General features: G+C 41.0%; 1 protein-coding gene across 4 annotated transcripts in view; it reads right to left on the bottom strand.

Moving 5' to 3' along the window:
- The window catches only part of RPS6KA5 (ribosomal protein S6 kinase A5), a 76,018-nt gene that overhangs the window by 17,070 nt on the left and 44,454 nt on the right, over positions 1 to 14,494 (bottom strand). For all 4 annotated transcript variants that reach the window (XM_050335565.1, XM_050335564.1, XM_050335566.1 and 1 more), the window contains 2 exons: positions 11,354 to 11,457; positions 85 to 235 (listed from right to left, as the gene is read on the bottom strand). In XM_050335565.1, the coding sequence (XP_050191522.1) occupies positions 85 to 235; positions 11,354 to 11,457 (255 nt within the window). The remainder of the gene's footprint in view (positions 1 to 84; positions 236 to 11,353; positions 11,458 to 14,494) is intronic.

Genomic DNA, 14,494 nt, shown 5'->3' with positions numbered 1-14,494 from the left:
TTAACAAAAAAGTAGAATTTCCTTAGACTTGGATTTCACAATATAAAGTAAGTGGTATCTTGTGAGTTCTGTTGTTTGCTTTACCTGGAAAAAGGGGTGCTGCTTGATTTCATCAGCATCAGTGGGACCACAACCTAGCCTCTTCTTGGGGTCTTTCATCAAAAGCCGCTGAATTATATCCTTAGACAGAGCGCTCATTTCTTGTGGATAAGGAGGCTCACTTTTTAATATTCTCCTGTAAAACAAACAAAATAACAATTTGGTAATTACTTAATATGTTGAGTGTTAAATCAAAGAGTTACTATACTAACAATGGTAGCATTTAATAGTTCACTTAAACTTCTATTTTACCCAAAGGTAGGAGGATTGCAAGTGTGAAACCAACCGTTTTTTAAATAAAGAAAGGTTCAAGGAATTGCAGACATGAAACACAACATCTGTAGGAAATAAATTGTGTAACTCAATCCACAAAAGAAAAACCTTCCTCATTTCACATACTGGGTTTACTATTACTATTTAAAAGGAATCTCATATCTACAATAGATAGTTTAACAAAGCATTCAACCTGATGCCTAACAGCAGTCAAAACAAAAACAATTCTAATATTAAAAATTATTAGAAAATAAAGAAAAAAACCCCAACGTTTGGGCCATTGAAAGGTTGCCTGCACCCTCTATCCTGCGTGCAGTGCTTGTGTTCTAATCTCAAAAGGAGGCACTATTAGTGGAAAAGTTTTAGAGAACAGTAATAAGACTAGTCAGAAATACAGAATGTGTTTTATAGGAAGCTTTATAAAAGGCTGGGACTATCCAGCTTAGTGAAAAGATGACTCAAGGGGCCTGGGACAGGCCCCTTTTTCAATACAAGAACTAGAAGTCATCAAGTAATGCTAGTTCAAAAGCTCAAAATCTTGGAAGCCTAAGCAGAATCAGATTTCAGCACCTATTTTTTATATGGGTAGTTCCCACAGTTTTATATAAAGAAGAAGGTAAGTTACTCCAAATGGAAATACCGAAGTTAAGGACTCTAAAGGAAAACTGAGAATGCACACACAGATAACACATCCAAAGCTACATCAAAGGGCTCAAAACAGAGACACACAAAACCAGTTATCGTAGAGAGTCACAGAGGAGTAGCTGGAAAGGACCTCTGGAGATCATCTGGTCAAACCCCCATGCTCCAACAGAGTCATCCAGAGCAAGTAGTTCACAGCCATGTCCAGAAACCTTTTGAGTATCTCCAAGGAGAGAGACTTCACCTCCCTTGAGCAGCCTCTGGCAGTGCTCAGTCACACTTACAGTAAAAAGGTGTTTCCTGATGCTCAGAGGGAACCTCCTGTGTTTCAATTTGTGACCTCTACCTCAGGTCCTGTCACTGAGCACCACTGAAGGGAGCTTGGCTCCCTCTCCTCTGCCTGCTCCCTTCAGGCATTTATGTACACTGATGAGATCTCCCTAAGCCTTCTCCAGGTGGAAGAATCTCAACTTTCTCAGCCTTCCCTCTTATGCTCCAGTACATTCAATCTTCTCAGTGGTCCTTTTCTAGACTCTCTGCAATATCCCATCACTCTTGTATACTCGGGAGAGCAGAACTCCAGGTGTGGCCTCGCCAGTGCTGAGAGGAAGGATCATGTCCCTTAATCTTATGATGATCTGTCTAATGCACCCCAGGACACCATTTGCTGCCTTTGCCACGGGGGCACATTGCTGGCTCACGCTCAGCTTGGTGTCTATATGGCTCTATACATACTATCACTGTGGTGACTTCAGAAAGCACAGTACAGATAAGGATTTAGAGCACCTCCACTAAACATAGACTGAAAGATTTTTGAAGCTATGGGAGACGTAGCTTCTTACAGAGCTTAAGTTGATCACTACAGGACATTCCTAACTTTTGTTTAAAATTACTGCATGACATATCCTTAGAGGCAGTTATCCCATGGGAAGATTTTTGTCTTGAAGTATGTAGCTTCTTGGATTAGTCCAAAAATAGATGCAAGCAGATTGTTTCCTAAATAATCCTGTCCTGGCAGTGTTCAAAATGCACATATCGCAAGGGTAGCTTCTACTGACTTAGTATCCAATTTCAAGCAAACACAAAGACAAAGCAAGCTAACCACTTGTTTTAAGTAACACTGAAATCAGTTAGGAAAATACAGTCTGAGTTTTAAGGTGCTGTAGAGGTCCAGGATTGTTTCTTTGAATGCTGTATGGATTATTTGCTACTAAGAGTCTAAATCACAGCCATTCTGCTAGCAGAAGTAACTGCAACCATAAGCCTTGTCTTCAACTTCTGGACACATTTCACTTTACAGAAAAGGAGAGGAAAACACAGTATTGTCACATGATTTCTTCATTAGGGATGTTAATACCAAATTTAAACATCACTAAACAAGAGGATTCTTACACTGCAGAGTGGTGGAGAAGTAAAGATTCAGTCTCTTCAGAAATCACCCAGTTTCAGAAAGAGGAAGCACGTAATGAAGTAAGAAAACTTTCCTGTTGTGAGACAGAAGACAGGACACCTTGATAATAAAAAATTACTTTATTTACAGGAGGGTCAATTAAATCTACAGGGTCTGTAGTTTGAAAATCACTTCAGTCAGAGAAGTCTGAGGAAATCTATTTATCAATCTGTCTGATGAAAGAATCAGAACGGTATGCAAGAAAGATCTTGAACAGAGGTAAGTTCCCTTTGGGCTCTCAGAAGGAAGAAAAACAACTTCAGTCAATATTTTTTAAAACTGATTTCTAAAGCAATGAGATTGAGACTGTGATGTCCTCAGAAATCAAGAGAGACATTCTAGAGCATTTTTCCATCTAAAACATGTCAGAGATTAAAGACAGACCAGTCAGATAAAAGAATTTAAATTTCACTGAAAAAAGATGCTGAATTGGGATGATTGATAACATCAGTAACAAAGAGAATAAATGAGTACAATTTCTCTGTGCAGTCTAAGGAGATCAGTCTCTACAGTGAAAAGTGTTAGCAGTAAGATTCTTGCCAGTCTCAGGCTTCTATTGCAAATACAAACTTTTACATAAGAAAAGAAGAGTGAAACAAACATAAGCAGTGGAAAGAATCCTGCACTGCAAAGTTACCAGAAAATTCTTAGCCAAAGCAAGTACTTCCACAGCAACACTTGTCAGTCTCATTCTCCTAACTGCAAATTTCTAGAGACATATCACATGTCTCTGGTCAGCCAGAGAACTGCAATCGGTCATACCACAGAGGTGGTAATTGCACAGAAAGTCCCAGCTGAAGATTAGAGAGATTTATAAAACAACTTTTCATATCACTTGACATTCTGTTTTTTGTGTAGAAACTACTCCTTAAATTCTTGGGGGAAGGAATCCTCTATAAAGATTATACCTGTTAGAAAAATTTAGCATACATATTTTACCAATAATAGTTTTTTATAACACTGTATTTTCACAGAATCACGGGATTGTTAGGGTTGGAAGGAATCTCTGGAAATCATCTATTCCAACCACGGCAGGTTACACAGGAACATGTCCAGGAGGGTTTTGAATGTCTCCAGAGAGGGAGATTCCACAACGCCCCGGGTAGCCTGTTCCAGTGCTCTGCCACCCTCAACATAAAGAAGTTCTTCCTCACGTTGAAGTGGAACTTCTTGTGTTTCAGCTTATGGACATTACTCCTCAACCTATTGCTGGGCACCACTGAAAAGAGTCTGGCACCACCCTTCTGGCACCGACCTTTGAGATATTTATGTGCATTAATGAGATCTCCTCTCAGTCCTCTCTTTAGACTAAACAGGCCTAGCTCCACCAGTTTCTCCTCATAAGAGAGACGCTCCAGAGCCAGACACGCCCCATTTTACCTAATGGAAAATTCTTTGGCAACAGCAAAAGCCTATTACCAAGATTACTGTTTTAAGTAATTTCGTTTTATAGGCAGAATTAACAATCATAGAATCATAGAATCAGATGGGTTGGAAAGGACCTCCAAGATCATATAGTCCAACCCTTGATCCACTACCACTGTCATTACTAGACCATGGCACTGAGTGCCACATCCAGTCTCATCTTAAAAACCTACAGGGACGGAGAGTCCACCATCTCCCTGGGCAGCCCATTCCAATGCCTGATTACCCTCTCTGTATAGAATTGCTTCCTAATACCCAACCTGAACCTCCCCTGGCAGACCTTAAAACCATGCCCTCTTGTCTTACTGATAAGAGGTGAAGTGGTATTTAGCTATGTGAAAAACAAGCTGTGATTACAGAATCATAGAACTGTTTAGGTTGGAAAAGACAACTGAGTCCAGTTGTTAACCCAGCACTGCCAAGCCACCACTAAACCATGTCCTTAAGTACCACATCTGCATCTCTTTAAAATACCTCCATGAATGGAAATGCCTCTACCACTTCCCTGGGCAGTCTGTTCCAATGTCTGACCACCCTTACAGTGAAGAAATTTTTCCTAATATCCAATCTAAACATCCCTGGGTGAAATCTGAGGTCGTTCCCTCTTATCCTGTCACCTGTTACCTGGGAGAAGAGACCAACACGCACCTCCCTACAACCTCCTTTCAGGTAATTGCAGAGAGTGATAAGGTCGCCCCCAGAGCCTCCTTTTCTCCTGACAAAACAACCCCAGCTCCCTCAGCTGCTCCACACAAGACTTGTGTGCCAGACCCTTTACCAGCTCCGTTCCTCTTCTCTGGACACGCTCCAGCACCTCAATGTCTGTCTTGTAGTGAGGGGCCCGAATCTGAACACAGGATTCACGGTGTGCCCTCACCAGTGCCAAGTACAAGGAGACAATCACTGCCCTGATTCTGTGGCCACACTATTTCTGATCCAGGCCAGGATACCACTGGCATTCTTGGCCACCTGGGCACATTGCTGGTTCATGTTCAGCTGTTGTCGATCAGCACCCCCAGGTCCTTTTTCCATCAGGCAGCTTTCCAGCCTCTCTGCTCCAAGCCAATAGCACTGCATGGGGTTGTTGTGACTCAAGTGCAGGACCTGGCACTTGGCCTTGTTGAGCCTCGTACCATTGGCCTCAGCCCATCAATCCAGCCTGCCCAGATCCCACTGCAGAGCCTTCCTACCCTCCAGCAGATCAACACTCCCAGCCTGATGAACGTGGAAGGGGGATAGGGAGAGGGACTCCAGGCTAGAGGCTTTTCCCTTTTACCTCTAGTCCTGGAGGGAGCATGCCCTCCCCCTCCCCCCCACCACGTGGACCCCATGGCTCTCGCAGAGACCACAGGACAGCAGCAGTGGGGAGAGAGGCAGAGAGAGCATTTCTTGATCTGGCTAGCAACTTAAATAGCTCTTGGGGGGATTACAAAGTGACCATTGTGGGTTCAGGAGGCCTTACAAACAACCAATGATAACAAAGGGTTAACAACCAATAGATAAGCTTTCAGTTATCCCTTAGACATTCCAATGGTATACATAAGACTGAGGAACCTTGGGAAGAAGAAGGGTGAGTTTACACAAAGAGTTATAAAGCCATTTTGGAAGCATGCCCACTTTAACAACATTAAAACTTCTGCATTCTTTTATATACTGCAACACCACCCAGCTTGGTGTCATCTGCAAAGTCACTGAGGGTGCACTCAAACCCCTCGTTTGAGTCATCAATAAATATATTAACAGAACAGGTCCAAATACTGTGACCAGCTGACAGCTCAATAGTAAGTCCTTTCACCACCACACTGGGCTTAGCCATACAGTCATTTTTACCCAGAGATGAGTGCACCCATCCAAGCCAGGAGCAGCCAATTTCTCCAGGAGAATGCTGTGGGAGACTGTCAAAGGCTTTACCAAAGTCCAGGTAGAAAACACTCACATCCTTTCTCTCACCTACTATGTGGGTCACCTTGTCATAGAAGGAAATCAGGTTAGTCAAGCAGGATCTGCCTTTCATAAATCCATGCAGCCTGGGCCTGATCCTCTGGCTGTCCTGCACTTGCCACCTGATGGTACCTGAAATGATGGTACCTCTGTTACCTTCCCTGGCACCGAGGTCAGGCTGACAAGCCTTGTAGTTCCCCAGATCCTCCTTCTGACCCTTCCTGTAGATTTTGCCAACCTCCAATCAACTGGGACATCCCTGTTAGCCAAGACTGCTGATAAATCATGGGAAGGGACTCTGTGAGCACTTGTCCGCTCCCTCAGTACCCTTGGATGGATCTCATCTGGCACCACAGACTTGTGAACGCCTCAGCACTGTAGCAGGTCACTGATCATTTCTCCTTGGATTATGGGGGTTTGATCATGCTACCTGTCCCTGCTTTCCAGCTCAACAGGCTGGGCACCTCTGGAGATCAACAGGTCTTACTGTTAAAGACAGAGGCAAAGAAAGCACGAAGTACCTCACCTTTTCCTCATCTCCTTAGTCTTTTGTTGCTAATATATTTATAGAAACATTTTTCTATTATCTTTTATAGCAGTAGCCAGATTAAATTCTAGTTGGGCTTTGGTCCTTCTAATTCTCTCCCTGCATAACCTCACAACATCCTTTGTAGTCTTCCTGCATTGCCTTGCCCCTTCTTCCACAGGTCATAAACTCCCCTTTTTCCTGAGTTCCAGCCAAAGCTCTGTTCAACCAGGCCAAACTTCTTTCCCACCAGCTAGGGATGGGGATGACCTACTCCCGCGCCTTTAAGATTTCTTTCTTGAAGAATGTCCAGCCTTCCTGGACACCTTTGCCCTTCAGGACTGCCTTCCAAGGGACTCACTCAAACAGCCTCCTAAATAGGCCAAAGCCTGCCCTCCAGAAGTCCAATTCAGAGATTTTTCTGATCCCCCTCTTTACTTCTGCAAGAATCAAAACCTCTTATTTTGTGATCACTTTGCCCAAGAGAGCCTCCAGCCATCACATCTCTCCCAGTGCTTCCCTCTTGACAATCAACAGGCCCAGTGGGGCACCTTCCCTAGTTGGTTTGATAATCAGCTGTGTCAGGAAGTTATATTCCATACATTCCAGGAACCTCCTAGACTGTTTACTCTTTGCTGTTCTGTATTTCCAGCAGACATCTGGTAAGTTTTATATTGAGGGATATCTTCCATCTGTTGACTCTCTTAGAACCCACTGCAGAGAAAGCAGCATTTTGCCATGCTGCACAAGCGGACTCCATGTAAGCTGCATTACTATATGCCAGTAACTTCCATTCAGAAATACTTTTGAGGATGACTGATACTAGAAAATACTACTGATGCTCCAGACCAGTTCAAGGAATGACATTACAGAGGTAGTAAAGACTGAAGCTACTAGTTCCAAAAAGTATTTACAATTACCATGGGACTGAAGGATGGAAAGCAAGATGCCAGGAAAGAAAGACCAGATCAGATCAACATGTGAAAGAGCAGAAAATGGTGAAGTAGCTTGACCAAGTGAAGAGATTCTGGTTTCATTAGTACAACACTATTGACATGCTGTACTGAAGGGTAAGTCACTCAAGGCTCTAACAATGGCCCATACAGTGTTCATGTATTTGTCTGTCTTTGAATTCAGCACTGTGAATCACTCACAGTGAAACTGAAAATATTGGGTGTGTAATCAAGCCCAGCACTTGCCTATGATTTTGCAGGATGGGTCCTATCCCTGGCTCTGCAGCAATGGACAATCAGAATTCTCAAAAATGAAAGGAAGATTTGAGAAGAAGGAAAAAGAAAGGGGAGAGAGCAAACTAGAAAAGGAGAGATACTTGAATAGTTCTGTGATTTTTTTTTAATGAAGTTTAATAACCCATAACACCAAGCATATGAACAGAAAGTCTTCAGAGACAGAGACATGAGAGAAAGTATGCACTTTTCACAGAAGAGAAGTCCACAGTGTTGCCAAAAGGATTATGATAAACAAACAGCACAATCTCTCATCAGAAAGAATTAAAAAAAAAAAAAAAGACCTGAAACCACATACTGTTTCTGACACAAGAACTTCATTGTCCATTAGAGAGAGATTTCAGAAAAAAATCCAGTCAAATTTAACACCAGACAGCCATTGTGCCACACAAGGAAATAAAATTATCCAAAAATATCTGAGATAACTTCCCACCTGTGCTGATTTCAGCTGGGGCAGAGTTAATTTTCTTCAAAGTGGCTAGTACAGGACTATTTTTGGATTTTTGCTGAACACAGGGTTGGTAACAGAGACGTTTTTGTTATTGCTGAGCAGGGCTTAAACAGCGCCAAGGCCTTTTATGCTTTTCATACTGCCATGCTGGCAAGAAGTTGGGGGCACATGGGAGGTTGGGAGGAGACAACCAGGACAGGTAACCCAAAGTGACCAAGAGGTTATTCCAGACCATATGACATCATGCTCTGTATATAAACTGGGGGGAAGAAGGAAGAAAGGAGGACATTTGGAGTGATGGCATTTGTCTTCCCAAATAACTGTTACATGTGATAGGGCCTGCTCTCCTGGAGATGGCTGAATACCTGCCTGCCCATGGGAAGTGGTAAATTAATTCCTTGTTTTTCTTTGTTTGTATGAATGGCTCTTGCTTTCCCTATTAAAACTGTCTTTATCTCAATCCATGAGTTTTCTGGCTTTTACCCTTCCGATTCTCTCCCCAATCCTGCTGGTGGGGGAGTGAGTGAGCGGCTGTGTGGGGTTTGGCTGCTGGCTGTGGTTAAACCATGATACCACCTAGGTAAAATAACAGAAGGACCTGGATTCACTTAGATTTTTTTCCTTAAACTCAGAAAAATCAAAGGCCATGGAAACTATGCTTTCAGAGTTTGTGACCAAGTAACAAACTGAATTCTCAAGTCTGCTGCAATTGGCAAGTTCAAGTACATTTTGGTTAAATAATATAAATTCCGGTTAGAACAACTTTGCTACCAAGAAGTTTGTACCAACTCGTATGTCTGTGCCAGTAATTTCCTTACCACTGGCAACTGTAAGTACTTGATTTCTGTCCCGCCTGTTCTACTGTACCCTTGGGGAAAGCCCCAACCACGCTCCCACTGCGCACAATGGCAGCCACCCAGAAGGCTCTACACGACTCTGTGAGGCAGCCAGGACTGCAGCAATGTCCTCATGTGTTCTTAAAAGGAACGTAACATTCATGACACAATAAACTGCAAACACACGAAACTGATGTCATCTGACACAGAAACTGCTATCCATGGAAAGGATTCAGAAAGCAATGAGTCTTATGAGTACTGAAGTAACACAAGACAGATGAAATCAAGTCTGAAATGCAGTCATATAGCTGGGACTAATAAGATTTCAGTTATAAACTAGCAGTTTATCAGTTGAAAGTGATAGAAAAGGAGAAGGAATTAGATCCATCAGACCACAGTTGGTATCAACAGGAGAAAACGAAGAACAAAGGAAGGAATATTTTTTTGTTCAGATGGTGTATTATTCCTTCCCTTAAAAAAGATCCTCTTGAAACATCAACAGGAATATATTGTCCATATGTAAGAAAGACCAACATAAGCTGAGTTAAGAAAAGGCTTTTTCAGGAAACAGGAAGACTGGGGAACATCTTTATTAAAGGAAACTGTAAGAATTTAACTTCTAAATTTATCAGAATAAAGCTGAAATACTACAGGACTGCTATCTATATATATGCAGCATAAACACCCACTAGAACAAAAACAGACTGAGCAACAACACAGTAAACATGCAACAACTAAATTAAGATCAGAAATTATGTTATTAGCCATTAGAGCACAGATGTTAGCAACCTTGTGGTTTCTCAGCATTGAATTTAATCTTCAATTATCAGAAATGTTAATATCTTAAAGAGCATATAAGGGCATACCAAAAGAAAGTCAAATCCTCTAGAATACATAACTAAAAAGTTTCCCAGTTTTTGGGAAACTATATCTATAAAATTCAGGTCAAGGTTCTCTCTAAAAAAAATTGTAACTCCTTCAGAGTTCCATTTAATAAATCTTGGGAATCAAAATTATCAAATTCAAACATAGTAAGCAAGCAATCAACAAAATTTCTAACCTTAAATAGGCCGGAAAGAGATAATTTAAGCTTTAACTGCAATCTAATGACCAAGAGGATGAAGTCCTGAATTTTGTTTTGTTAATGGACTCCCCTCTCCCCTCTATTTTTTCTAGTGACCTGCTAAGCTGCCTGCTCTGGTAGAGAACTAAAACCAATAAACAGGTGTCTTAAACTTCCAAGAAATTGCCTGAATTTATAACATAAGTAAAATAAATTATCTACATAATTGAGGTTTGTTCTGTCATCTATTACAACCTTAAATATCAAGTGACTTCAGGTGAGGATAAGAACCATGGTAATATCTTCCAATAGAGGCAAAACTGTTCTTAGTTTGGGGACAGGACTTACAAGCTCATCGTGATAGTGGTTACTAATTTGAACAATCTAAGCCTTCAACTCCCTGCTCCAAAAGAAATCCAGTAAGAGGAAATGCTTGCTTTGGGAGAGATTTCAGTAATGTTTTCTGGGGAAGGTTATTGCTTTGTCTTTTGAAAATGCTCCAGTGCTTTTACATGGGCACTGAAAACAAATCTTTAAAGTGTAGAGATTGGTGATCGTAATGAAAAGTTTTCCATGCAACAGATAAGAACAGTATAGGTTATTTTATTTCTGTAAGTATCTTATTCATTTCTTCTCAGATATTCAAGTAGGGCTAAAAAAACCCATGTTCTTTGTTTCATGTTATAAACTAATAAAATAAACATTACCTGTAACAAAAACGTGGGAGTGGGGCCCATTCTGACACTTTAAACCTGCAGTCTGCCAGTGATCTAGTAAGAGCTGATGGAAAATATCTCTAGCTAAAGATATATTTCATGTATTAAGATTTTGAATGTGATAATTCTATTTATATATAATTTGATATTTCATATTCGGTCAGGGCCACTCCCGGGCAGGTGGGGCTCGTTAGCCCTTAAAGGCAACCCACCTACGTCCTAAGGACCTCGCTGCCACCGTCCAAGCTCGTTTGGCCCCGGCAGATGAACCTTAGGATTAAAGGGTGGGCTCAGTTCCGCGCACACTGTGTCTCACCTAAAAAATCCAATGCGCAGGCTGGAAGGTGTAAAGACCTTCCCCAGATCTTCGCTCGCGAAGACTGGCCATTTATTTCATATTACTTCCTTTTCAGTGGTAAACACGCAGCAAGATTAAGTATCTACAAAGCTGCGGTTACTCTGTAGTTTAAACAAAACAGGTCTTTTGTAAAGGTCAATTCTATTAGTTAATAAAAACTATCTACTTCCAATGTCATTCTGTTAAACAGAACTGGAGCACAAAAAAAATGTTACCGTGGCAGCAGTTGCTTCCTAAAGTTTAGATTTAAAACCTCAAAAACCACGTATTATGAAACAAGGATCATCTGTGAGCAAGCACATATACTTTACTGCTTCGAATCTTACCTAGAAATCTCTGCTTGGGAATTCTTCTCTCCATCGACTGTAAATGGTGATGCTCCAGTTAATAATTCATACATAAGAACACCAACACTCCACCAATCAACAGCCTATAGAACAACAGCAATTATGTATGTTATGATATGCTGAAGTAAAATGGTTAACAAAAGAAGGAACAAAACAATACACTTGGAAAACAACTAGCATAGGAGGAACCTACTTACCAAAGGAAACCTGGATACAATAAAGCATAAATAACTGCAGTACTGATTGGAGGTATTTTCTGTGATAGATTAATGTTAAAATCTCTCCTCTTAGCTTCTTCAACTAATTTCTCGAGCTGAACTCTTTCCACTGACTACTAAAGTTCGTTTTGCTCCGCCCCCCAAATTTAATTTTTTTTTTGCCATTGTGAAGAGATAAGAATTCTAAAATGTACAGAGGAAGCTAAGCCTTGCTAAGAAGTAGTTGAACTTGAGCTGTTATGAGCCTGAGAATGAAATTAAGGAACATTCAAAAAGCATAATTTAAGATCACAGGCCACAATTAATCCATTTTTAATCCATAATTAATTGAAAATGCTATTCAATTTTATCTCATTCATAAAATCATAGAATGGTTTGGGCTGGAAGGGATCTTAAAGATCATCTCGTTTCAACCCATCTGCCATGGACAGGAACACCTTTCACTAGACCAGGTTGCTCAGAGCCCTATCCAACCCAGCCTTGAACACTTCCAAAGATGAGGCAGCCACAACTTCTCTGGGCAACCTATTCCAGTGCCTCATCACCCTCACAGTAAAGGGTTTATTCATAATATCTAATTTAAATCTCTCCTCTTTTAGTTTAAGGCCATTTCCCCTTGTGTTGTCACTACATGCCCTTGTAAAAAATCTCTCTCCATCTTTCCTGTAGGCTCCCTTCAGGTATTCTAGAGTCACAATTAGGCAACCCTGGAGCCTTCTCTTCTCCAGGCTAAACAATCCCAACTCTCTCAGCCTTTCCTCATAGGCGAGGTGCTCTACCCCTTTAAGCACCTCAGTGTCCATCCTCTGGACTCACTCCAATATGTCCATGCCCTTCCTGTTCTGGGGACCCCAGAGCTGGATGCAGCACTCCAGGTGGGGACCAGTCAGAGGAAAGAACCCTCTCCCTCGACCTGCTGTCCTCGCTGCTTTTGATGCATCCCAGGACACATTTGGTTTTCTGAGTCGCAGGCACACATGGTCAGCTCATGGCCAGCCTCTCATCCACGAGCACCCCCAAGTCATTCTCAGGAGGGCTGCTCTCGATCTGTTCATCCCCAACCTGGACTGATACCGGGGGTTGTCCCAAGCCAGGTGCAGCACCTTTCACCAGTTCACATTTCACCTGTTTGCTCCCTCACTCAGGCCGGTAAGTAAGGATCTAGCACAAGACTTTGGCAGTTTTCTTCATTTTGGTTCCTATTACTTTCCCTACTATCCATCCTGCGTGGGCAGCTGCTCGTGGGTACAGACACTAGTTATGATCATCCAGTGCCAGCGCTGCACCTCAAGTGCCATAGAGAGATGGACTTTGGTAACACATGGGATATTTGGTTTCCCATATATTAATCATATTATTCATATTCTGATACCTCGCAACTTACAAAGTATTTCTCTCTTTCAAAAGGCAAGATACTACTGTGAATAATACAGGAAGCAGTTTAGTTCTTTCCACAAAATTAATTTAACTACAGGTGTTTGAACTTCTCAGTTTTACAGCCATGAAATTTGCAAATCAATGAAACCGAAGTTCTGCTTTACTTATGTTGGCAACAGTAATACAATACAGGAAGACAACTAGAGAAATTATGACAGTTAGGCCTCTTCTTTTAGGTTTTTTTGCCTCAATGCACACAAAATCTGATGCTTCATATATTCAGCCAAGAGCGTCTAAAAGAACTAGCTGAAGAAGTCTCTGTACTGTTACTAATTATCTTTGCAAATACATAATTCTCAAAGAAAATTCCAACAATTTTTTCTTGGCATGTGTTTTTCCAAAGGAAAAGGAGGATCTGTAGAATCATAAATCAAACTTTAAAAAAAATACTGAAATATTAGAGCATGTCTTTTAGACAAACAATGCAATAATCTAGAAGAGATTATAAATCATAAACATTGCTTTAGTATGCCATGCTCTCATTAATCAATTTAATTTTCTCTTTTTGTAAGGTTTTTGAGTTGCTAGATATGCAGTAAGTATAAAATACACTAAAAACCTTCTAACACTACAACACATGACATTGCCAATGGTAAGGTAATGAGTGTGTGGTGCAAAGAACTAACATCACATACCTAACTGCAAAATCACCCTTATTTATCAGCTAACATTTGGTATTAAACTGTAAAGCTATTCCTTACAGAACACTGTATGACTCTGCATTACATCTAATGAAAGTGTCAGATAGAAACAAAGATAACAGAACAGAGATTCTTCTTTAAATCAATAAGAAGACTGAAATTATAAGCACTTGAAAAGCCAGAATCATAATTCAAGGTGACTGACACATTGGAGATATACTCTGAAAGTGGTAAGACTAAAGTCAGAAAGAGTGCAGGAAAGAGCTTCAATTCATACGTTTTTAAAACCCCATTTTTAGTAACAACTGGGCAAGCAGAACAGTAGAAAAAGATGCAGAGGTTATAGTGGAATCCAAAGCAGGTGTGAGACAATGACTCAATGAAAAGACAAAGCACATTCTATTTTATGTTTAGTAGAAGAATAAGGGCAGTAATCATCCTGCTGTACCTCAAACTGCCAACTCCCAGCTCAAACATTATGCTCACTACAGTGCTCCCTACCTGAATGCAAACTCAGACCAAAAGAATCATAGAATGCAGAGAGAAGGAAAAGAAAGAACCTTCTCAGGCAAAAGTCAGACTTTTCCAGTTCTTAAACAGGCTGCAATAAGAGGAATTGTGATCAACTACATTCCATGGTCCCCAACAGAAAGACAAGTCAACTCAGTCTACAGCAAAAGAACTACAGACCTTCAAAACTTCCCAATATAGTGAGCAATCCAAATAATTTATCTATGAATATTGCAGAGTTATTGTGGGGGGTAGGGTTTTTTGTTTGTTTCAAATACCATCTGTGAATTATTACTGTCTTGATCTTTCCTATC

The sequence above is a fragment of the Myiozetetes cayanensis genome, unplaced genomic scaffold, assembly GCF_022539395.1.
Source record: "Myiozetetes cayanensis isolate MyiCay16 unplaced genomic scaffold, myiCay2020 scf6-25, whole genome shotgun sequence".
In the NCBI taxonomy this organism is placed as follows: Eukaryota; Metazoa; Chordata; class Aves; order Passeriformes; family Tyrannidae; genus Myiozetetes; species Myiozetetes cayanensis.
This window is presented reverse-complemented; position numbering and strand designations above follow the sequence as displayed.